General features: G+C 43.4%; 2 protein-coding genes across 2 annotated transcripts in view; both read left to right on the top strand.

Annotated features, from left to right (window-relative positions):
- The first annotated feature begins 5,011 nt into the window (after positions 1-5,011).
- LOC139553774 (keratinocyte-associated protein 3-like) lies at positions 5,012-16,668 on the top strand. The gene is made up of 7 exons (XM_071366428.1): positions 5,012-5,164; positions 6,302-6,486; positions 6,578-6,637; positions 6,820-7,017; positions 10,305-10,439; positions 10,522-10,638; positions 15,019-16,668. Exons 1-6 carry the CDS (start codon positions 5,152-5,154, stop codon positions 10,615-10,617), a joined length of 687 nt encoding a protein of 228 aa, XP_071222529.1. The 5' UTR covers positions 5,012-5,151; the 3' UTR covers positions 10,618-10,638; positions 15,019-16,668.
- A 116-nt stretch (positions 16,669-16,784) lies between these two features.
- The window catches only part of LOC139553772 (frizzled-3-like), a 42,095-nt gene continuing 32,703 nt past the window's right edge, over positions 16,785-26,176 (top strand). Inside the window, exons 1-2 of the mRNA XM_071366427.1 lie at positions 16,785-17,040; positions 18,164-18,801. Of these exons, the coding sequence (XP_071222528.1) occupies positions 18,532-18,801 (270 nt within the window). The 5' untranslated portion in view covers positions 16,785-17,040; positions 18,164-18,531. The remainder of the gene's footprint in view (positions 17,041-18,163; positions 18,802-26,176) is intronic.

Below are 26,176 nucleotides of genomic sequence, written 5' to 3'. Positions count from 1 at the left end.
GTATTTTGTTTCCTCTTTAAATTGTTTGGTATTTTCTATTTGTAAATAAATATGTAATGCACCACCTCTGCCCAAATGTCTCATCATTCATTATTTACTGAATCTCCTTCCAACTGGGATGTTTAATCAGGAAGTGCTAACAGTAGCTCAGTGAATACAGTTGAAGTCGGAAGTTGACATACACTTAGGTTGGAGTCATTAAAACTCCGCATATTTCTTGTTAACAAACTACAGTTTTGGCAAGTCGGTTAGGACATCTACTTTGTGCATGACACAAGTAATTTATCCATTAACTATTTACAGACAGATTATTTCACTTATAATTCACTGTATCACAATTCCAGTGGGTCAGAAGTTTACATACACAAAGTTGACTACATTTAAAAAGCTTGGAAAATTCCAGAAAATTATGTAATGGCTTTAGAACCTTCTGATAGGCTAATCGACATCATTTGAGTCAATTGGAGGTGTACCTGTGGATGTATTTCAAGGCCTACCTTCAAACTCAGTGCCTCTTTTCTTGGAATTATGGGAAAATCAAAAGAAATCAGCGAAGACCTCAGCAAAAAAAATTTTAGACTATATGTCTGGTTCATTCTTGGGAGCAATTTCCAAACGCCTGAAGGTACCATGTTCATCTGTACAAACAATAGTACGCAAGTATAAACACCATGGGACCACGCAGCCATCATACCGCTCAGGAAGGAGACGCGTTCTGTCTCCTAGAGTTGAACGTACTTTGGTGTCAAAAGTGCAAATCAATCCCAAAACAACAGCACAGGATCTTGTGAAGATGCTGGCGGAAACAGGTACAAAAGTACAGGTACAAAAGTATCTATATCCACAGTAAAACGAGTCCTATATCGACATAACCTGAAAGGCCGCTCAGCAAGGAAGAAGCCACTGCTCAAAAACCGACATAAAAAAGCCAGACTACAGTTTGCAACTGCACATGGGGACAAAGATCGTACTTTTTGGAGAAATGTCCTCTGGTCTGGTGAAACAAAAATAGAACTGTTGTGTCATAATGACCATCATTATGTTTGAAGGAAAAGGGGGAGGCTTGCAAGCTGAAGAACACCATCCCAACCGTGAAGAACGGGGGTGGCAGCATCATGTTGTGGGGATCCTTTGCTGCAAGAGGGACTGGTGCACTTCACAAAATAGATGGCATCATGAGGAGGAAAATGATGTGGATATATTGAAGCAACATCTCAAGATAAGGACAACAAAGTCAAGGTATTGGAGTGGCCATCACAAAGCCCTGACCTCAATCCTATAGAAAATTTGTGGGCAGAACTGAAAAAGCATGTGTGAACAAGGAGGCCTACAAACCTGACTCAGTTACACCAGCTCTGTCAGGAGGAATGGGACAAAATTCACCCAACGTATTGTGGGAAGTTTGTAGAAGGCTGCCTGAAACGTTTGACCCAAGTTAAACAATTTAAAGGCAATGCGACCAAATACTAATCGAGTGTATGTAAACTTCTGACACACTGGGAATGTGATGAAAGAAATAAAAGCTGAAATAAATCATTCTCTCTACTATTATTCTGACATTTCACATTCTTAAAATAAAGTGGTGATCCTAACTGACCTAAGACAGGGAATTTTTACTAGGATTAAATATCAGGAATTGTGAAAAACTGAGTTTAGATATATTTAGCTAAGGTGTACGTAAACTTCTGATTTCAACTGTACCTCCACCTACTCTGTGTGGTTCACGCTCACCATTATCAAATAGTATTTGTCACATGCCTTGTAAACAACAGGTGTGGACTAACGGTGAAATGCTTTCTTTCGGGCCCTTCCCAACAATGCAGAGGAAGAAAATGTAGGAATAGGAAAGTAAAACATGTAATAATAGATACACGATGAGTAATGAGAACTTGGCTATATACAAAGGGTGCGAGGGTTTAACTAACTATTGCACAATTGTATTATTTGGGGGGGGTAGAAGCTGTTCATGATCCTGTTGGTTCCAGACTTGGTGCATCGGTACTGCTTGCCGTGCGGTAGCAGAGAGAACAGTCTATGACTTGGGTGGCTGGAGTCTGACAATATTTAGGGCCTTCCTCTGACACTGACTGGTATAGAGGTCCTGAATGGCAGGGAGTTCGGCCCCAGTGATGTACTGGGCCATACGCACTACCCTCTGTAGCGCCTTGCGATCGGATGTCAAGCAGTTGCCATACCATGCGGTGATGCAGCCAGTCAAGCTGCTTTCAATGGTTCAGCTGCAGAATGTTTTGAGGATCGGAAGGCCCATGCGAAATCTTCAGCCTCCTGAGGGGGAAAAGGCGTTGTCATGGCCTCTTCACAACTGTGTTGGTGTGTTTGGACCATGATAGGTCCTTAGTGTATACTAAATACTAAACAACAGCTATGAACATAACATGTAACCCCAATAACCTTTGTCCCGTTAATATCCCGTGGGCAGATTCTGCACAGTTGACCAAATATGTGAGATTTTACTTCTGGGTTAACCAAGATTGCCCTCCCTTGAACGCCCAACTCAAACATCAAAGGCATCACATCCCTGGGAATAAGCTTCACCCTCCCCAATTTATTCAAACCCTTCCAGAACAAACTAATTCACTCAAAAATGATTTCCTTCCACCATTCATGTAGACAAGAGTGCAGAATCTAGAACACTTCCATCGTCTCCATTAGGGCTGTGGCGGAAATTTCGTCAGCTGGTGATTGTCAAGCAAATAACCGCCGGTCCCACAGTAAATGGCCGTTAATGAACATAAACACATTTAGCATTTCCTAGCTTCCATGCATAGCCTACAAGCTACTGATGCAGATCTTTGGAACATCTACATTTTAAAAAGTCTAATAAATCCATGTAATATAACCTATACCATCAAAATAAATCCATTATTTATTTTAGACCGGTTTGTTAGAAACATGACATGAAGAAAATGTAGAATGTACAATTCAAGGCACACTTAACCAGCATTGCTACCACAGTATTCTGCAGCGATACGCCATCCCATCTGGTTTGCGCTTAGTGGAACTATCATTTGTTTTTCAACAGGACAATGACCCAACACACCTCCAGGCTGTGTAATGGCTATTTGACCAAGAAAGAGAGTGATGGTACTCAGCACTCTATTCCAATTATCTTCAGCGTTTTTCAATTAGGAAAATTTTGAAATGGAATTAGGAATCGAAATGGTCGAAATGGTATTGACCCCAACCCTGGTAGCCTACTTTACAACAATGACCATACAATGATGACCGTGTGCTGATTTGTCAGATAAGGAGAAGGGCCCGGGGCGTCTGATGAAGAAGGGGTTTACTCTGATGCTGGTGGGTCACATTAACTTCATCCTGGGAGCCATCATCCACGGCAGCATCCCGCGCCACATCTCTAAACCCAATGACCAGATCACCACCGAGTTCACCGCCGCCAACATCATCTCTGTCACCTCCGGACTGCTGGTCAGTCAGTGAACTATAGGTTACCTATAGGTTACCATAAAGAACTGTTGCACAACATGAGCTCTTTGGCTCTCATGAAAACATTTGTATTGATGCCATTGTAATAATAGAGTGCTGAGTACCAGGCAGTTGGCACGTTTAGTAGGCTACTAATGACCATCAGCAGCATCAGAGCTTGGAGAAGCCTAATTACTGTGACTAAACGGTCACGTGGAATTCGACTGCCGTCATGACAACCGATGTGGCGGTAATACAGTCACCTTAACAGCACAAGTCTCCGTCACATTTCAGCCCGGCAGGTGGCGGTAGTGTTGGGGAAACTACTCTAAAAAGATGGTTTACCAAGCTACCAATTACTTCAGACTGAAAGAAGTTGTATAGTTTACTTAACTAAAGTTACATTGAAAAAGTAGTTAGCTACATCCAAACTACTTCGTGAAAGATTATCATATGTAAATCTGAAATGTCATAAACTATAAATTGCAAGAACAGATCACTTGAGTAATATGTTATCAGAATGTGTAATTTAGCTTATTAAACACAAAAACAATGTTTCAAGCAAGAAATAATTGCCTACTTCACCCATATTTGGTTTAATTTGTGCAAAAAAGTAGTGTGTAGTTCCAGTAGTTAGCTGCACCAGTACATGGCAAAAAAGGTTAACTACTGAAACACTTCCTAGATATGAATTTAGTTCAACTACCACCAAGCTAATAGAGCTTGCCAGATTGTAGTTTTAAAAAACAGAAATTAGTTACCTCTGGTTTGTTCAGCCATTCCTATGGAGAAAATGAATGGGTAAAGAATAGGGATTTGGGATAAACACTGAAAATAAGGTCTGAGGTTAACACAGGCTTAGGAGATCTTATACGTATTGTTCAATGAGATAATATCAGTCCGTTAACATGACCTTTATGAACTATGAAGCCTTTATGTGCTTTGTGTGTTTTTTTCTGACATAAATGCTTCAACATTTACAAAAATCGACATTGGCTGATTAAGATTATCTCATAGAACAACACATTTAAGATCTTCTAAGCCTGTGTTTACCACAAACCTTATTTTCTGCGTTAATCCGAAAACCCAACGAAAACGCCATTAATTTCCCCATAGGCTTTGTCCAACGAGCCATGGAGGGGTTAGTGAACTGAACATGATGAGCATATTGAGAGTTCAATCGATCTGAACAAGTGCTTACCGATGCATTTCATAACAAATAGTACGCGTGTGAAGGCCTCTCTGTAGCCCAATGTTTAGATAAGGACCAAATAGATGTGTTGCAGTAAATATATCTGCATAGTAATACAGATGTGTCAATGATAATGTGAGTAAGATGTAGGCTTTTGATCGTGTAAAATAATAACTATTTCTCTCTCGGCATAACATGTAGTTCACTACACAACACCAGCAGTAATACCCTTAACATAGAGATCAATAGTAATGGCGTCTTTTTGTAGGCACTGTCCTTCGCAAACGCAGAACGTCCACATGCAGGAACGCCCCGAATTACTTGCTGCAGTTGCACACTATTGAAAATCCCAAATGAAGAAGAACACAAATTAACGCCCAACTTCCGCTCGACAGGTGAAGCCCGTGACGTCACCGACTCGGAAAGAGCGAGGAACTGCTTCATGAAAACAAAAATAATTAGCCGTTTTGTTTCACTCTTAGAAACAATCTTGCGTAATATACGGCAACGATATGTGTGGTTTCGGTAAGTTAACTTTAAATAACTTATATTTTAGTGGAGGAGGCAACTTATTGTGTTAACTTTAGCGAGGCAACCATTATGTCTAGGTTGCACAGGTGTTCGTTTGCGTATTTCGAAAGTAAACCGATGATCTACCAATGATGCCGGTTGGTCCTGTTGGCGGTAGGAATGTGAAACAATATGTCCACACGAAAGTGTAATTACATCATATTTTCAAAGCGCCGGTAGTGAGTTCATATTTCTATCACGCTCACAACATAAAAAATACATGCATGAAATAGCCTATTTACCGAGCTGGTGCACGTTTACATGGTTCTGCACATGCTTCATCTGAACTACTCTACCATAGCTTTGAAAAGTTACAGAATTATACTTTCCTGTGGATATATTGACTCACATTCCTACCACCAAAATGACCAACCGCACGGTCCGGTAAAGTATGTTAAAATATATTTTTTTAATCCAAATTCTGGCTTGTAGAGGTCGTGAGAGTTAACTTCCCTGATTCATGCTCATTTCTGCCTGACTTGAATTCAATGCAATTCAACATTGGGTTTCCAGGTAAATCTGGGGTGTATTCATTAAGTCTTGCAACGGAAACAAGTGACAGTTTAAGAACCAAATGGAGGCAAACAGAGCAATCAGAACGAAACAGTGAGAGTCCTACCTGAATTTGTCCAATCCATTTGGAGTAGACTGATGCAAAACGTTGAGCAACGGAATCCGACTAATGACTAGTACCATCTTGTTTCATCATGTAGGGCCTATTAGAACCATCAGTCTATTGTTTGTGTAGGTCAACATTCCACACCTTCTTTAGTGTTATAAATGTTTCTACCAAAAAATAGGCCAAAGTTGAAGAGGCGTACTTACTTTTATATAGGTAATCTCACAGAACTAGGATGAGATTAAACTGCCATTCTCTATGGTGATTACTGTGCACTGGACTGTGTAATCTTATTTCAATTCCAGTCCATTCAAGAAGTACACTGAAATTCCAATTATCTTCAGTGCTTTTCAATGAGGAAAATGTGGAATTGGAATTTGGTTTACGTTCTGAATCAATGATATTGACCCCAACCCTGGTAGCCTACTTTACAACAATGACCATACAATGACGACTGTTTGCTGATCTGTCAGATAAGGAGAAGGGCCCGGGGCGTCTGATGAAGAAGGGGTTTACTCTGATCCTAGTGGGTCACATTAACTTCATCCTGGGAGCCATAATCCACGGCAGCATCCTGCGCCACGTCTCTAAACCCAATGACCAGATCACCACAGAGTTCACCGCCGCCAACATCATCTCCGTCACCTCCGGACTGCTGGTCAGTCAGAGAATTATAGATTACCATAGTAACAATTAGTAATAACGTGATGTTATAGACAGAAACTGAAATGTTCTGTTTCCATTTTCAGAGCATTGCAACAGGAATCATTGCCATATTGGTGTCAAGAAATCTGTCCATTTGGAAGCTGGTAAGACCATCAATAACAAAAATAACAGAAAATATAATTTGTAAGATACAATGAACACCATTAAGTCTGCAACGGTCACCTCTTCACCTCATCTCATCAACATTTTCCCCACCTCCTTGACTTCACCCCTCTTTCTCTCCTCGCTTTCTCTTTCTCCCTGTCCTTCTGTTCCCCAACTCCAGCACATAGGTCTTCTGATTAGTTCCTTCCTGAATGTCCTACTCTCTGCGGCCTGCGGCGTTGGGCTCCTATTGGCTATTAGCCTCACCATTGCCAACGAGGGGCGGGGCCTCATGTTGGGCTGCAACTTCACTGACTTGCCAGTCAACGCCCGCTCGCCAGTCAACGCAGACTGCCCCTTTGACACCACACGGATTTATGTAAGTCTCTATCCCTCTCGCTCTGTCTCTATGCTCCTTTGATACCACACAAATATACATATGTATTAAGTCTCTCTCAATCTATATTGCTATTAGCCTCACTATTGCCACACACACACACACACACACACACAGTGCCTTCGGAAAGTATTCAGACCCCTTGACTTTTTCCACATTTTGGTAGGTTACAGCCTTATTCTAAAATTGATTAAGTCGTTTTTTCCTCATCAATCTACACACAATACCCCATGACAAGATTTTAGAAATGTTTGCTAATTAATAAAAAACTGAAATATCACATTTACGTAAGTATTCAGAACCTTTACAGTACTTTGTTGAAGCATCATTGGCAGCGATTACAGCCTTGAGTCTTCTTGGGTATGACGCTACAAGCTTGGCACATCTGTATTTGGGAAGTTTCTCCCATTCTTCTCTGCAGATGCTCTCAAGCTCTGTCCGGTTGGATGGGGAGCATTGCTGCACAGCTATTTTCAGTTCTCTCCAGAGATGTTCGATAGGGTTCAAGTCCAGGCTCTGGCTGGGCCACTCAAAGACATTCAGAGACTTGTCCTGAAGCCACTCCTGCGTTGTCTTGGCTGTGTGCTTAGGGTCGTTGTCCTGTTGGAAGGTAAAACCTTCACCCCAGTGAGGTCCTTAGTGCTCTGGAGCAGGTTTTCATCAAGGATCTCTCTGTACTTTGCTCCGTTCATCTTTCCCTCGACCCTGACTAGTCTCCTAGTCCTTGCCGCTGAAAAACATATCCGCTGCATGATGCTGCCACGCATGCTTCACCGTAGGGATGGTGCCAGGTTTCCTCCAGACGTGACACTTTGCATTCAGGCCAAAGAGTTCAATCTTGGATTCGTCAGACCAGAAAATCTTGTTTCTCATGGTCTGAGAGTCTTTAGGTGCCTTTTGGCGAACTCCAGTTTGGCTATCATGTGCCTTTTACTGAGGAGTGGCTTCCGTCTGGCCACTCTACCATAAAGGCCTGATTGGTGGAGTGCTGCAGAGATGGTTGTCCTTCTGGAAGATTCTCCCACCTCCACAGAGGAACTCTAGAGCTCTGTCAGAGGGACCGAGGCCCTTCTCCCCCGATTGCTCAGTTTGGCCGGGCGGCCAGCTCTAGGAAGAGTCTTGGTGGTTCAAAACTTCAAATTAAGAATGATGGAGGGCACTGTGTTCTTGGGGACTTTCAATGTTGAAGACATTTTTTGGTACCCTTCCCCAGATCTGTGCCTCGACACAGTCCTGTCTGACCTCTATGGACAATTCCTTCGACCTCATGGCTTGGTTTTTGCTCTGACATGCACTGTCAACTGTGGGACCTTTTATATAGACAGGTTTGTGCCTTTTCCAAATCATGTCCATCAATTGAATTTACCACAGATGGACTCCAATCAAGTTGTAGAAACATCTCAATGATGATCGATGGAAACAGGATGCACCTAAGCTCAATTTCGAGTTTCATAGCAAAGGGTTTGAATACTTATGTAAATAAGGTATTTTTGTAATTAATACATTTGCAAACATTTCTAAACCTGTTTTTGCTTTGTCATTATGGGGTATTGTGTGTAGATTGATGAGGGGGGGGAAACTATTTAATCAATTTAAGAATAAGGCTGTAATGTAACAATGTGGAAAAAGTCAAGGGGTCTGAATACTTTCCAAAGTGTGTGTGTGTGTATAGTGGGGAGAAGAAGTATTTGATACACTGCTGATTTTGCAGGTTTTCCTACTTACAAAGCATGTAGAGGTCTGTCATTTTTATCATAGGTACACTACAACTGTGAGAAACGGAATCTAAAACAAAAATCCAGAAAATCACATTGTATGATTTTTTAAATAATTAATTTGCATTTTATTGCATGACATAAGTATTTGATACATCAGAAAAGCAGAACTTAATATTTGGTACAGAAACCTTTGTTTGCAATTACAGAGATCATACGTTTCCTGTAGTTCTTGACCAGGTTTGCATACACTGCAGCAGGGATTTTGGCCCACTCCTCCATACAGACCTTCTCCAGATCCTTCAGGTTTCGGGGCTGTCGCTGGGCAATACGGACTTTCAGCTCCCTCCAAAGATTTTCTATTGGGTTCAGGTCTGGAGACTGGCTAGGCCACTCCAGGACCTTGAGATGCTTCTTACGGAGCCACTCCTTAGTTGTCCTGGCTGTGTGTTTCGGGTTGTTGTCATGCTGGAAGACCCAGCCACGACCCATCTTCAATGCTCTTACTGAGGGAAGGAGGTTGTTGGCCAAGATCTCGCGATACATGGCCCCATCCATCCTCCCCTCAATACGGTGCAGTCGTCCTGTCCCCTTTGCAGAAAAGCATCCCCAAAGAATGATGTTTCCACCTCCATGCTTCACGGTTGGGATGGTGTTCTTGGGGTTGTACTCGTCCTTCTTCTTCTTCCAAACACGGCGAGTGGAGTTTAGACCAAAAAGCTATATTTTTGTCTTATCAGACCACATGACCTTCTCCCATTCCTCCTCTGGATCATCCAGATGGTCATTGGCAAACTTCAGACGGGCCTGGACATGCGCTGGCTTGAGCGTGCGCTGCAGGATTTTAATCCATGACGGCGTAGTGTGTTACTAATGGTTTTCTTTGAGACTGTGGTCCCAGCTCTCTTCAGGTCATTGACCAGGTCCTGCCGTGTAGTTCTGCCGTGTAGTTCCTCATGATCAGTGATGCCCCACGAGGTGAGATCTTGCATGGAGCCCCAGACCGAGGGTGATTGACCGTCATCTTGAACTTCTTCCATTTTCGAATAATTGCGCCAACAGTTGTTGCCTTCTCACCAAGCTGCTTGCCTATTGTCCTGTAGCCCATCCCAGCCTTGTGCATGTCTACAATTTTATCCCTGATGTCCTTACACAGTTCTCTGGTCTTGGCCATTTTGGAGAGGTTGGAGTCTGTTTGATTGAGTGTGTGGAAAGGTGTCTTTTATACAGGTAACGAGTTCAAACAGGTGAAGTTAATACAGGTGCATGAGTGGAGAACAGGAGGGCTAACAGGTCTGTGAGAGCTGGAATTCTTACTGGTTGGTAGGTGATCAAATACTTATGTCATGCAATAAAATGCTAATTAATTATTTAAAAAATCATACAATGTGATTTTCTGGATTTTTGTTTTAGATTCCGTCTCTCACAGTTGAAGTGTACCTATGATAAAAATGACAGACCTCTACATGCTATGTAAGTAGGAAAACCTGCAAAATCGGCAGTGTATCAAATACTTCTTCTCCCCACTGTATATATCTCTTTCGTTCTCTCCAGGACACTGCCCTGTCTCTGTGGTTCCCATGTGTACTTCTGGCTGGACTGGAAACAGGACTTTCTATCTGGTGCTTCGTAGTGGGACTGGTACTGAGGGGTCTAGGACCCTGCTCTCACACATACCTCAAAGAACAGGTAATACTCACTCACTCACTCACTCACTCACTCACTCACTCACTTCTTTCTCCATCTCTCCTGTTTCTGTTCTCTGTGCCAGCTGGAGGAGGAGGCTCTAACCAATAGGGCAGCGGCAGATCCAGAGTACTCACTCCAGGGCCGGAGCCTGATTGTTCAACACTCTGCCTACGCATAGAGGACTGCCACAGACCGGGAGGTGAGGTTTCAGTCCACTGGAGCTTGATCCTTCCACCAGATTCTAGCCCCTTCTCCTTTCCCATTGCTCTAGGTTAGGGATGGGCAACGACGGCCACTATTTGTAGGCCTGTGGATCAAATCAAATTTATTTATAAAGCCCTTCTTACATCAGCTGATATCTCAAAGTGCTGTACAGAAACCCAGCCTAAAACCCCAAACAGCAAGCAATGCAGGTGTAGAAGCACGGTGGCTAGGAAAAACTCCCTAAAAAGGCCAGAACCTAGGACGAAACCTAGAGAGGAATCAGGCTATGAGGGGTGGCCAGTCCTCTTCTGGCCGTGCCGGGTGGAGATTATAACAGAACATGGCCAAGATGTTCAAAAGTTCATAGATGACCAGCAGGTTCGAATAATAATAATCACAGTGGTTGTCGAGGGTGCAACAGGTCAGCACCTCAGGAGTAAATGTCAGTTGGCTTTTCATAGCCGATCATTAAGAGTATCTCTTCCGCTCCTGCTGTCTCTAGAGAGTTGAAAACAGCAGGTCTGGGACAGGTAACACGTCCGGTGAACAGGTCAGGGTTCCATAGCCGCAGGCAGAACAGTTGAAACTGGAGCAGCAGCACGGCCAGGTGGACTGGGGACAGCAAGGAATCATCAGGCCAGGTAGTCCTGACGCATGGTCCTAGGGCTCAGGTCCTCCGAGAGAGAGAAAGAAAGAGAGAAGGAGAGAATTAGAGAGAGCATACTTAAATTCACACAGAACACCGGATAAGACAGGAGAAATACTCCAGATATAACAGACTGACCCTAGCCCCCCGACACAAACTACTGCAGCATAAATACTGGAGGCTGAGACAGGAGGGATCGGGAGACACTGTGGCCCCATCCGATGATACCCCCAGACAGGGCCAACCAGGCAGGATATAACCCCACCCACTTTGCCAAAGCACAGCCCCCACACCACTAGAGGGATATCATTAACCACCAACTTACCATCCTGAGACAAGTCCGAGTATAGCCCACAAAGATCTCCGCCACGGCATAACCCAAGGGGGGTGCCAACCCAGACAGGAAGATCACGTCAGTGACTCAACCCACTCAATTGGCGCACCCCTCCTAGGGACGGCATGGAAGAGCACCAGTAAGCCAGTGACTTAGCCCCTGTAATAGGGTTAGTGGCAGAGAATCCCAGTGGAGAGAGGGGAACCGGCCAGGCAGAGACAGCAAGGGCGGTTCGTTGCTCCAGAGCCTTTCCGTTCACCTTCACACTCCTGGGCCAGACTACACTCAATCATAGGACCTACTGAAGAGATGAGTCTTCAATAAATACTTAAAAGTTGAGTCCGAGTCTGCGTCTCTCACATAGGTAGGCAGACCATTCCATAAAAATGGTGCTCTATAGGAGAAAGCCCTGCCTCCAGCTGTTTGCTTAGAAATTCTAGGGACAGTTAGGAGGCCTGCGTCTTGTGACCGTAGCGTACGTGTAGGTATGTACAGCAGGACCAAATCGGAAAGATAGGTAGGCGCAAGCCCATGTAATGCTTTGTAGGTTAGCAGTAAAACCTTGAAATCAGCCCTTGCCTTAACAGGAAGCCAGTGTAGGGAGGCTAGCACTTGAGTAAATAGATCACATTTTTGGGTTCTAGTCAGGATTCTAGCAGCCGTATTTAGCACTAACTGAAGTTTATTCAGTGCTTTATCCGGGTGGCCGAAAGTAGAGCATTGCAGTAGTTTAACCTAGAAGTGACTTAAGTATGGATACATTTTTCTTCATCATTTTTGGACAAAGTTTCTGATTTTTGCAATGTTACGTAGGTGGAAAAAAGATGTCCTTGAAACAGTCTTGATATGTTCGTCAAAAGAGAGAGCAGGGTCCAGAGTAACGCCGAGGTCCTTCAGTTTTATTTGAGACGACTGTACAACCATCATGATTAATTGTCAGATTCAACAGAAGATCTCTTTGTTTCTTGGGACCTAGAACAAGCATCTCTGTTTTGTCCGAGTTTAAAAGTAGAACATTTGCAGCCATCTACTTCCTTATGTCTGAAACACAGGCTTCCAGCGAGGGCAATTTTGGGGCTTCACCATGTTTCATCGAAATGTACAGCTGTGTGTCATCTGCATAGCAGTGAAAGTTAACATTATGTTTCCGAATGACATCACCAAGAGGTAAAGTGTATATACAGTGGGGCAAAAAAGTATTTAGTCAGCCACCAATTGTGCAAGTTCTCCCACTTAAAAAGATGAGAGAGGCCTGTAATTTTCATCATAGGCACACTTCAACTATGACAGACAAAATGAGAGAGAAAAAAATCAGAAAATCACATTGTAGGATTTTTAATGAATTTATTTGCAAATTATGGTGGAAAATAAGTATTTGGTCACCTACAAACAAGCAAGATTTCTGTCTCTCACAGACCTGTAACTTCTTCTTTAAGAGGCTCCTCTGTCCTCCACTCGTTACCTGTATTAATGGCACCTGTTTGAACTTGTTATCAGTATAAAAGACACCTGTCCACAACCTCAAACAGGCACACTCCAAACTCCACTTTCCGACAGATGAGATCTAAACCAGGCCAGAACTTGTCCCTGTAGACCAATTTGGGTTTCCAATCTCTCCAAAAGAATGTGGTGATCGATGTTATCAAAAGCAGCGCTAAGGTTTAGGAGCATGAGGACAGATGCAGAGCCTCGGTAATTGACCATCTTCACAAGTGGGATCGCAGTGCTATGATGGGGTCTAAAACCAGGCTGAAGCATTTCGTATACATTGTTTGTCTTCAGGAAGGCAGTGAGTTGTTGCGCAACAGCTTTGTCTAAAATTTTTGAGAGGAATGGGAGATTCGGTATTGGCTGATAGTTTTTTATTTTCTGGATCAAGGTTTGGCTTTTTCAAGAGAGGCTTTATTACTGCCACTTTTATTGAGTTTGGTACAAATCTGGTGGATAGAGAGCCATTTATTATGTTCAACATAGGAGGGCCAAGCACAGGAAGCAGCTCTTTCAGTAGTTTAGTTGGAATAGGGTCCAGTATGCAGCTTGAGGGTTTAGAGACCATGATTATTTTCATCATTGTGTCAAGAGATATAGTACTAAAACACTTGAGTGTCTCCCTTGATCCTAGGTCCTGGCAGAGTTGTGCAGACTCAGGACAACTGAGCTTTGGAGGAATACGCAGATTTAAAGAGGAGTCTAATTTACTTTGTAATGATCATGATCTTTTCCTCAAAGAAGTTCATGAATTTATCACAGCTGAAGTGAAAGCCATCCTCTCTTGGGGAATGCTGCTTTTTAGTTAGCTTTGCGACAGTATCAAAAATACATTTAGGATTGTTCTTATTTTCCTCAATTAAGTTGGAAAAATAGGATGGTCGAGCAGCAGTGAGGTCTCTTCAATACTGCGCGGTACTGTCTTTCCAAGCTAGTCGGAAGACTTCCAGTTTGGTGTGGCGCCATTTCTGTTCCAATTTTCTGGAAGCTTGCTTCAGAGCTCGGGTATTTTCTGTATACCAGGGAGCTAGTTTCTTATGACAAATGTTTTTGGTTTTTAGGGGTGCGGCTGCATCTAGGGTATTGCTCAAGGTTAAATTGAGTTCCTCAGTTAGGTGGTAAACTGATTTTTGTCCTCTGACATCCTTGGGTAGGCGGAGGGAGTCTGGAAGGGCATCAAGCAATCTTTGGGTTGTCCGAGAATTGGATCAATCCCCCCAGGATAAAAAGAGTAGTAGAATACACAAGGTGCAATTTAATAATGTGGTTGTGCATCAGCAGTTATGTCAGTCACTGACAGTCAATTAGCCATGTCAGCTAACAAAATGTCATCTCGCCAGCTATCTAAACTTGTACTAATCGTGGTCAAATTAACGACCGGGGGGCCCTCGTTGATTTTGTTTGTTACTCTCACTCAGATATCATATTTAAAACTGCAACAATTTCTCTATGTCCAAAGGCAAAATGTGTAGAATTGCAGGAAATTAACTTCAAAACGTGTCAAGAGGGGGGTCACTAAAATGTTTTGTTTGGAACGTGAGGGGGGCCCCTCAGTCAAATTTTGACTACATGTGTGGGTATGGATGTGGGTACGCAGACCCGCAAGCCACTGTGGCCCCTCATGATGAGTTCAGATTTTTGTGGCCCCCACACCCCATCAAAGTTACCCATCCCTGCTCTAGGGGGCACCACGGTGCCTAATGGTGCTTGTTTTAGTGAATCCGCAAAACACAAGTAGTTCATGGGTTATGTCTGTGTAATTACCATTTAATTTGAGGTTATTTCTGTCTGGTAAACGGAAGTGCTACCGTTTTACATGTAATCTGCTTCCTTCAGATCTGCCAAAACTAAAGATATGTTTCAACTGAGCTGAAGTAACATCTCTCCTCATGCTTTCTTGTCAACAGTGTTTGATGACGAAGGTGTGACTGAGCCTCTTCGTCTTCAGAGAACCTCCCTGGTGCCTTTACCTCCGTTCATACCAAAGACTCTCCTCTCCCTCAACGTGATAGGCTAGCTAGACTGCTGGATGACATTGTCTCCGTGTCTGCCTCAGAATGTCTGTCCTCCCCTCGATCCGCCGACATTTCACAAATGTAAAATTACAAACGCCTGTAGTGTAGAGATTATTTATGGATCAATATCTTCGTTATAGTATTTTAAATAATTGCATTTAATCACATTTGGCATTTATCATGCTTCATGCTTTTTTCATTTTACTGCACATGTTATTTCCTCCTTTTAACAGCAGCACGCTGTTATATACCTCGTTAAATTTAACGACTAACTCAGCTAAGCCAAAGATGTTTATTTTATGACTCTACGCTTGTATTTAACTACCAATCTCAGCCAAATATGTGTTTTATTGTCATGTGTGTTTTTGTAACCTGATTATGTCTACCTGCCTGATCTACCAGGCCTCGATGTGCTCCATAGTGTTTACTACTGTGTTATTCCCTGGCTTGAATGTATACTGTGGGGATATAGGAATAGAATGCCTGAGAGGGGCTCTGAGGGTTCATCTCAAAATGCATCCTCTTCTTTCCAATTCCTAGAAACAAATCTCCCACGTTGCAGTTTTCTCCCAATTGTATTTCTCCTGCAGGTGCATATAGAAGAAGGGGAACAGGGAGAGCTGAACCACTTTAGTGTACTGAGACGCACCCTGAAATTTTGACTGAAACCCAATGCAGCAGAGCAGCCCCTGGGGGCCAGGGTGCATGAGTGGTCAGGTGGACACCAGTATGTAGGCCATACAGGCGTAGCTGGGATGGGCTCACATTCCCCGACACCAGGCAGAAGTGATCAGCTCAGTGCTGAAACGGTTAATCTGGTGCTGGGTTCAATCAAGTGGGTCGTAATCTTTGCACACAACGCTAATCCCCCGAGTTGAGGGGGGGATCAATATTGATATAAGGAGGTGACTGACCCTGTCACAACAAAGGTTGTTTTCTGTGTGTGGCCAGCTGAATGTTGTTCCTCCAGGGCTGCCATATGTTATACTGTAGTACTACTACTGTAGTGGGTGTCCACTAGCTTCCACAGTCACAAAGTTGTAATTGGCTACAAAAACAAGCTTTTTGGTTTTAATTTAAGGTTAGCAGTGTGGTTAAGTTCAGGGCTAAGGTTAGGTTTAAAATCTAATTTTAAGACTTTAATTGTAGAAATGGGTGGGGTGTATAACTTTATGGTAACAAGCATCAACCACTTTGGAGGGATAAACTAGTGTCGGCTACTCATTAGAATGAGCTGGATTTCACTGAGTTTAAACCCTGGTGGATTGATTGTCACTGGAATGTGGTCCAATAACATTTTATGTGTAAGGGTTGGGGTCTTACGTTTTTTATTCAGGAAGTCAGTTGAACTTCCTGAATTGATCCTGACCATGATCTCAATCTACATTTCATGCATGGTGTGTTTTGGTTTCCTGCAGTATTTTTACACGAAGTTGCATGTGTTTAGTTGATTTTATATTTAAGGACCGCACCGATCAATGTGTTCAAAGTTTTTATATGAAATAATTTTCTTCAAATAAATGTTAGCTCTTTGATTTATCATTACTATCCTCTGTGTGCTCTTCACATGACTGTTTACATCAGTGTTAAGGTGGGATGGGGACTTTCAAGTTTACTCAGTCGGCAAACTATTGCGCAACCATGAAGGAATGCACAGTATCTCTAACAGGACACGATGTGAATTATATTGGGGTTTCTCTGATATATCACACAAATCAATTGAACTGATCGATGATAATGTTGCATACACTAGTGCTCTAGCTCAAAGCGCGCGTCCGGGGAACATATCATTTCATGGATTTGCGTGCAGCAGCGAGAGAGGAAGACGGAGAGAGCTAGCGACGTGCTTGTGTATTGTCACTGGAAGAAACGGCGGCAAAGATCAGTGCAGATCGACGATTATTCCAATTGCAGGTGAAGTTTTGCTTTGTTTTTTTTTTTGGAGAGCGGGGGGGGCTTGGATTTGTTTTCTTCATTATGCACAAGACGTTCATTCGAAGCGTTTGTTCTTGTTATAGCTTGCATATTTAGTCACTTTATCAGTTTGAGGTTGGGGCACAAATTGCAATGTAACCATGTCACGTTTACGAGTTAGCTATCGTATACAATTTTACAATTACTAAAACAAGCCAATACATTATTTGTTTTCTTTGCTTCCTATAAAAAATGCAACGCAAATGGTAGCGTTAGAACAGAGACAAGTTCGTGCGCGAGCTGTAGTTCAGAGATTGTCAGACATTCTAAAATGACATGGGGCTATTTTAGCTAGATAGAAAAACAACGTTACACTATTATTACGTTGCATTTTGTTACTATTAACCGGCATATCTACATTACTACACACTTACAGAGGTTGCTGTATCTCCTATACACCGTTTAAATGGCATTTCTTTCAGACACCGGCAGTGGCAGAGTAATTAACCCATGCGAAACATTGGAAGAATACGTTAGTTGCCCGGCTATGGTGGTGGGTCGGCTTGCATGGGGGTACATTTAAATGAAAAGAGAGTGGAAATGCAAGACGATGATGCATGATTTTCTAGGCATAATAGATTGAATTGACTGGAAGGGCGTGTGCGCAGCTGTGTAGTAACAACGCCCAATAAGGTTGTCCTGCAAAAATGACTATAAATTGCTCTGCGTAGTAACCACTACATAGATACATACTGTATTGGACGACACACAACTATAGGCCTGTATACCTATAGGTGTGTGTCATAGATCTATAGGACAGTATCATGTTGACAGTAGCCAATCCTGATAGAAATGCATTTTATTTTATATCTGCTTGAATGTAAGCTTATGTTTACCAGTGAAGTTGAACTGACACCCAATTGTTTTCACCCTCATCAATGCTCCGTCTGTTTGAACATAAATAAATACCTAAAACAATAACAGTGACTGTAATAATAATGTAATAAAGACAATCTATGGGGACTTGTAAATGAGGGGTGGGGTTTTTCTACTCCCGGTCTCTTATTTACAATAGGACTGTCTTGCCACTTGTCTAAACATTCTTTTGTATTTTAACTTGTAGGTCTTGCTTGACTTGTGCTACTGGGCCATTGGACGTTCTTTGTGAAGAAACACTGAATACTTTCAATGGGCAGTCTCTTCTTTCATTGGAGAGAGAAGACCATAGCTGTGCTGGGGGAAACGGTGGAAAATCTAGGCTGATAATCACAGCCCTCCAGCGGGTACAGACCTAGACAGAGGAGGCTGACTGTGTGGATCCCGTAGCCAGACAGGGTGCACTCCTCTGGGGGATGGAAGCAGCAGGATTCCCCTGTGAGTGCCACAGATCTCCATGGTGTGATTGTGTAGAAGAAGAAGAATAGCCCTGCTGTTATCTCATCCCTCCTTTCCTCTCTTCATCGCTCTCTCCCCCTCCCCTGCTCATTGAGGATGAGAGTGAGGTGGGACTACACGTCACCTGCAGTGGCGTACTCGCACAGAGAGAGGGTCATGTTTAGGTCACTCTTCCTCTTGCTTCTCTTCCTCTCATCCCTCTGCTCCACCTGTCTGTCCATCCATGCGGAGACAGCAGAGAGCCACAGTACGTTTACCTGTGAGCCAGTAGGACTGCGGATGTGCCAGGACCTGCCTTACAACGCCACCTTCATGCCCAACCTCCTCAACCACTACGACCAGCAGACGGCCGCGCTCGCCATGGAGGTACGGACTATAGCTGTGTCTGTATATATGGGCATTGCTGTTGCCCCAAAGGGATAATGGTTTATGAATAGAGACTGATATGAGGTTGTAATTGGAGCGTTTGGGCAGACATAGAATCCAATCGACTCAGGTTACTGGCTGTTCTATCCTTCTTCAGAATGAATGGGCAAGGATAGGTTTTTACAGTCAGTAGGGTACTAGCTTTAGCCTACTAGTAATTATTTCTCAGCAGATTTCAAGGCTGACATATTTTTCTGTAGTAGAGTTTTGTTCTGTAGGGGTAAAACATTGTAAATACATGTCTTTCTCTGTCCGTATGCCTGTGGCTTGGAGGCGACATGTCAGAGACACAGTATTTTCTGATAAGATGATGAAAGGTCTGACTTGTGTGTGTGTGTCATCTGCTAGTCATCCAGTTAGAGGCATTAGTACCATTAATGACTATGATGGCATAATGTTATCTCCAACCTTTCAAAATGCCCTCATCTGTTTTGTTACCCATCACCTTACTGCACATGCACACAGTGTATATAGCTTCCAAAAACCATGTAGCTGTACTTTCATCTTTTGCCTCGCTTTCTCTCCTCTGTCTAAATCTAGTTGTAGCATGATGATGATGACATAACTTATGTTTTGCTGCAGTGGACCAGTTATGTAAATATATTATGAATGAAGTGTAAAAATCCAATCTGGTCCAGAAATTCCCAGCACAGCTGTTCCTCATTTTCAGATTATCTTGCCCCCTTCTGAATCACCCGAGAACATCACATGGGGAAAACCAACCAGGCAGTGATTTATTTTCTGTGTATTCAATCATTTAGCATTTTTTTGTTGTTGAATTGTATCAACATATATTCATGTTAAGATTTTAAACTAATGTCTGTTGTTGAACTTGATTTAGTCCAGTAGAGAAGTAGCCTAACCTAAACCCTAACCTGTAGCCCCAGAAGGCAGCTTTACAAAAGTGTTGAAACAAGAGGAGCTGCAATGTGAGAGTGTTCTAGTTCTCTCCGTCACCCTGGCAGCATCAGTGGAGGGCTCTGGATGTGGGAGCCCGCAGAGGAAATTTAATAACATCCCTCACGGGACACTGGCTATACCCGCTCTGATTCATAGTGTCTTTGTGTGTGCGTGCACGAGAACGCGGCTTACATCTGTCTCACCAGAACGCTGTGTAAACCCTGCCTGTAGTGAACCACATCCAATTACAGCAACAGAAAATGTTATTTCGAGTAGAGCTGTAGCCCTGGCTGATACAATGCTGTGTGAATGGCTTGTTGAGCTGTAGCTGGGCCCTGGGTTTAGTGCTGTATGTTTGTCTGAGGCCTGTAGCCCTGGTTGGTGCTGTAGCTCTGGGCCCTGGGTTTAGTGCTGTATGTTTGTCTGAGGCCTGTAGCCCTGGTTGGTGCTGTGGCTGGGCCCTGGGTTTAGTGCTGTATGTTTGTCTGAGGCCTGTAGCCCTGGTTGGTGCTGTAGCTGGGCCCTGGGTTTAGTGCTGTATGTTTGTCTGAGGCCTGTAGCCCTGGTTGGCGCTGTGGCTGGGCCCTGGGTTTAGTGCTGTATGTTTGTCTGAGGCCTGTAGCCCTGGTTGGTGCTGTAGCTGGGCCCTGGGTTTAGTGCTGTATGTTTGTCTGAGGCCTGTAGCCCTGGTTGGCGCTGTGGCTGGGCCCTGGGTTTAGTGCTGTATGTTTGTCTGAGGCCTGTAGCCCTGGTTGGTGCTGTAGCTCTGGGCCCTGGGTTTAGTGCTGTATGTTTGTCTGAGGCCTGTAGCCCTGGTTGGTGCTGTAGCTCTGGGCCCTGGGTTTTGTGCTGTATGTTTGTCTGAGGCCTGTAGCCCTGGTTGGTGCTGTAGCTCTGGGCCCTGGGTTTAGTGCTGTATGTTTGTCTGAGGCCTGTAGCCCTGGTTGGTGCTGTAGCTCTGGGCCCTGGGTTTAGTGCTGTATGTTTGTCTGAGGCCTGTAGCCCTGGTTGGTGCTGTAGCTGGGCCCTGGGTTTAGTGCTGTATGTTTGTCTGAGGCCTGTAGCCCTGGTTGGTGCTGTAGCTCTGGGCCCTGGGTTTTGTGCTGTATGTTTGTCTGAGGCCTGTAGCCCTGGTTGGTGCTGTAGCTCTGGGCCCTGGGTTTTGTGCTGTATGTTTGTCTGAGGCCTGTAGCCCTGGTTGGTGCTGTAGCTCTGGGCCCTGGGTTTAGTGCTGTATGTTTGTCTGAGGCCTGTAGCCCTGGTTGATACTGTGCTGTGTGTCCTGTGTGATTGACAGCAGGTCTATTGGTGCCAGCTGACATTATTCACCAGTGCTAACTAGCCACTAATCTGCCCCAACTCTCCACAATTGAGGGTTTGATTCTCAGCGTGGAACGATTCTCTCTCACCCGACACTGCAGTCAATTATGCCTAGGGGGAGGAGAGAGGGGAGAAAGGGATGTGGCGAGAGGGTTGAGATTAAAAGAGAGAGAAAGAGTGTGTGAACGGCCCAATGAGCTCTTGAGTCACAACAGAGATCCCAATGTTGCACCCAGTAAGCACCCCCCCACACACACCTCTGTATATAGCCTTGTTATTGTTATTTTATTGTTATTTTTATTTATTTTAACTTTTTGTTTATTTAATAAATATTTTCTTAACTCAATTTATTGAACTGTATTGTTGGTTAAGGGCTTGTAAGTAAGCATTTGACGGTAAGGTCTACACCTGTTGCTTTCGGCGCATGTGACAAATAACATTTGATTTGACACAGTGGTGGCAGCCAGGTGGGTCCCAGGGTCTTACGGTTCCCAAGGGAAATTGGGCATGATGACATCACTCTGGAGTTGGCCTGGTCTGACAGGAGAATAATAAGGATATTTAATTAATAATAACTGATTGGATTTATCCCCTCTACCCTCTAATAATAACCCTGTACAAGAGAGAGACCAGATAGACCTGAGCTGAGGGACAACTACATGAGAGAGTTAAGGAGGTAGGATAGAAGAGGGAGAGAGTATGTGGTGTGTGTCAATTTGATACAGAGGGAGGGTGAGGGAAAGTGGGTGAGTGGGGTAGAAAGAGAAAGTGTCTCAGACTGGAAGAGAGGGACAGTCAGGGTGTGTGGGAGGTCTGTCTCCACCATGGTGCTTTTCTTCTCTGTCTGTCTCTCTCCCAGCATGGGGTCCTGGCTGCCTCAGCCCACAGACTCTACTCTGCTGCTCTAATCAACTACACTAAACCCTGGGAACACCACTTGACCAACAGGTCCTTAAAAAAACACACACACACACACTGCTACCCTGAATTGGGTGATTACGCCATTCAAAGTCTGTCAGAGAAATGAAGGGAAGCCTTTAGTATTTAGTCTTAAAAGCCTTAGAGCTTAGTTAAAATACAGAGAAACAATCAGAACGTCAATGCATTTCCACACATAGCCTTCACCAGAGACAGACAGTTGGCTGGGATAACACCAGTTAGCCTACACCTCGGTGAGACAAATCAAAACCATTCATCGATCTATACTGTGTAGGCTAGTAGTAGCTATATCCTATATGGTGATGACTTATCCTCAGTGGGCAGAGAGCCAAGTGCTGCTTGGTGCAGTAGAGAAGAGCAGAACAGTCCTGTGATGAAAAGCATACCTACAGTGCCTTCAGAAAGTATTCACACCCCTTGACCTTTTCCAACATTTTGTTAAAAGGAGATTTTTTGTCACTGGTCTACACACAATACCCCATAATGTCAAAGTGGAATTATGTTTTTCGACAGAAGCCCAAACAGATATAATATTTGACTAAAACATAATCATTTCAAACCTTGCTTACATTTGGTATACACGCACATATACAGTGCATTTGGAAAGTATTCAGACCCCTTTACTTTTTCCACATTTTGGAATGTTACAGCCTTATTCGAAAATGGATTAAATATTAAAAAATGTCCTGAGCAATCTTCACACAATACCCCATAATGACAAAGCAAAAATAGGTTTTTAGAAGTTTTTGCTATTTTATTACAAATAATAAACATTATTTTTGATGGTAGTCTACTTGTGGTAAATTCAATTGATTGGACATGATTTGGAAAGGCACATACCTGTCTATATAAGGACCCACAGTTGACGGTGCATGTCAGAGCAAAAACCAATCCAATAGGTCGAAGGAATTGTCCGTAGAACTCCGAGATAGGATTGTGTTGAGGCACAGATCTGGGGAAGGGTACTAAAAGAAAATCTGTAACTAACTTTGAAGGTCCCCAAGAACACAGTGGCCCCCATAATTCTTAAATGGAAGAAGTTTGGAACCACCAACACTCTTCCGAGAGCTGGCCGCCCGGCCAAACTGAGCAATCGGGGGAGAAGGGCCTTGGTCAGGGAGGTGACCAAGAACCGAATGGTCACTCTGACAGAGCTCCAGAGTTCCTCTGTGGAGATGGGAGAACCTTCCAGAAGTACAACCATCTTTGCAGTACTCCACCAATCAGGCCTTTATGGTAGAGTTGCCAGACGGAAGCCACTCCTCAATAAAAGGCACATGACAGCCCACTTGGAGTTTGCCAAAAGGCACCTAAAGGACTCTCAGACCATGAGAAACAAGATTCTCTGGTCTGATGAAACGATTGAACTCTTTGGCCTGAATGCCAAGCGTCACATCTGTAGGAAACCTGGCACCATCCCTACGGTGAAGCATGGTGGTGGCAGACTAGTAAGGATCGAGGGAAAGGTGAACAGAGCAAAGTGCACAGAGATCCTTGATGAAAACCTGCTCCAGAGCGCTCAGGACATCAGACTGAGTCCGAAGGGTCAGCTTCCAACAGGACAATGACCCTAAGCACACAGCCAAGACCAAACAGGAGTGGCTTTGGGATAAGTCTCTGAATGTCCTTGAGTGGCCCAGCCAGAGCCCGGACTTGAACCCGATCAAATATCTCTCAGGAGAAACCTGAAAATAGCTGTACAGCGACGCTCCCCATCCAACTTGACAGAGCTTGAGAAGATCTGCAGAGAAGAATGGGAGAAACTCCCCAAATACAGGTGTGCCAAGCTTGTAGCTTCATACCCAAGAAGACTCGAGGCTGTAATCGCTGTCAAAGGTGCTTCAACAAAGTACTGAGTAATGCGTCTGAATACTTATGTAAATGCTGTGCTATTTTATCATGTAAATCTTGGTGGTGCAAAAAAATATGATGTGGGATGCATGCCAGCAAAGCCACTACACAACACTAAACAATACATGAATTGCCCTATAACGGTGACAAATAGTGCCCACAAACTGTTAGGGCCTCCATAAAGCTGTCCCAACAGCAGAGTCCCAACACCTTACCACTGCTACATCTGGCTATCAGCGGAGCCTTGTCTGGCAGCGAAACAGTTTATTCAGCCTCATTTTCTGCCTTTTAAAAAACATAGCTGATATGGCTGACCTGCTTAAACAAATGTGGTTTGTACTGACAAATGAGATATTTTTTTTTACATTGTTTGCAAACTGATATGTAACATGTATTAATGCCAAAATAACATGCAAAACAGGCAAGGCCCCCCAAAATATTTATTATATATACACTACCTTTCAATAGATTGGGATCACTTAAAAATGTCCTTGTTTTTGAAAGAAAAGCACATTTTTTGTCCATTAAAATAACATAAAATTCATCAGAAATACAGTGTAGACATTGTTAATGTTGTAAATGACTATTGTAGCTGGAAACGGCAGATTTTTTATGGAATATCTACAAAGGCGTACAGAGGCCAATTATCAGCAACCATCACTCCTGTGTTCCAATGGCATGTTGTGTTAGCTAAGTTTATCATTTTAAAAGGCTAATTAATCATTAGAAAACCCTTTTGCAATTATGTTAGCACAGCTGAAAACTGTTGTGCTGATTAAAGAAGCAATAAAACTGGCCTTCTTTAGACTAGTTGAGTATCTGGAGCATCAGCATTTGTGTATATGTGTTTGTTGCTACCAAAGCAAATTCCTGTGCTGTTTGTAACTACCCTGGTAGGTTGATTGTCAACTTGATCCAGATTACAGGCACTGGTTACAGTTTGAAGTTTTTTCCTGAGTGGGCAGCTTGATGATAGCCAGTAAATATGATAGCCAGTAAATATTTAAATCACCCAGAAAATATACTTCTCTGTTGATATCACATACATTATCAAGCATTTCACACATATTATCCAGATACTGACTGTTAGCACTCGCTGGTCTATAGCAGCTTCCCACAAGAATGGGCTTTAGGTGAGGCAGATGAGCATGTAGCCATATTACTTCAACAGTATTTAACATTAGATCGTCTCTAAGCTTTACAGGAATGTGGTTCTGAATATAGACCGCAACACCTCCCCCGTTGGCATTTCTGTCTTTTCGGTAGATGTTATAACCATGTATTGCTACCACTGTATCATCAAATGTATAATATAAGTGAGTTTCAGAGTGTCAGAATATGAATGTCTTATGTTACAAGCAAGATATTGACTTCATGGACCTTGTTTCTAAGGCTACATATGTTAATATGGGCTATTTTTAGCACTTTTCTGGGTTGCTTGATTGTTTTTAATGCTCTACTGGGAAGCGTATCAGAGGTAGACTTACTCATGTTATTTACATTGGAGCTGATAGTGCAGAGTGAGCTGCATAAAGTGGTCTTCCTACTATTGCACACCACCTCAGTGCTAACAGTGTAACTCGGGTATATAGGCTCATGATTACTGCTTACAATAGCTATAGGATAAACAGATGTATTTGGTGCAATTAAATTACTTACATTGTGTTTGCCAATACCCCTAAGATCATGTACATTTGATGCAGCATTATGACGACTCATTGTCACAATGGTAGGGATTAACTGAGCTGGTCTTGAATCATTTACCAGTCATTGTTTCAACGCCTTGAAATTTGTGGACAGAGTCCAGAAGCCAAGATGATTTGGATGGGCTCCGTCATTCATGTAGAGTATCTTCTGTTTCCAGAAGGTGTCAAAGTTATCAATAAAAGTGACTTCAGCAGAGCTACAGTAGTCTTTTAGCCAGATGTGTAATGCCAGCAGTCTGCTGAATCTTTCACACCCGCGGCCCAACGATGGTACTGGACCTGAAATTATTGGCTGTTTTTGAGTTTTTTAACGCTAAAATCAGTTCTTTAAAATCCATTTTCAAATGTTCCGGGCTAGCCCTCCTGATGTCGTTTGACCCCACATGGACTACAACAGTGTGAGCTCCCGGAAGCAGCCTTGTTATGTCCTGTACTCGTGCTCCTGGGTAGCACAGGGTTTTTGGGGACCAAGATGTTTCTCACCACAGAGCTGCCTATGATGACAGCTGGTGATGTTGAATGGGCCGGTCTCTCAGGCAGCCTCACGGTCTGGTGAGGCTGGGAGCTCGATTACTCCAATTACGGGCTCAAAATGGCCA

The sequence above is a fragment of the Salvelinus alpinus genome, chromosome 25 (assembly GCF_045679555.1).
Source record: "Salvelinus alpinus chromosome 25, SLU_Salpinus.1, whole genome shotgun sequence".
Classification (NCBI taxonomy): domain Eukaryota; kingdom Metazoa; phylum Chordata; class Actinopteri; order Salmoniformes; family Salmonidae; genus Salvelinus; species Salvelinus alpinus.
The sequence above is the reverse complement of the archived record's forward strand: the minus strand, read 5'-3'. Positions and strand labels throughout refer to the sequence as shown.

What these genes read in the sequence shown, in the direction of transcription:
- LOC139553774 (XM_071366428.1), top strand. An exon ending in CCGTCACCTCCGGACTGCTG is followed by an intron (nt 6,487 to 6,577) that starts GTCAGTCAGAGA and finishes TTCCATTTTCAG; the next exon opens with AGCATTGCAACAGGAATCAT. An exon ending in ATCTGTCCATTTGGAAGCTG is followed by an intron (nt 6,638 to 6,819) that starts GTAAGACCATCA and finishes CCCCAACTCCAG; the next exon opens with CACATAGGTCTTCTGATTAG.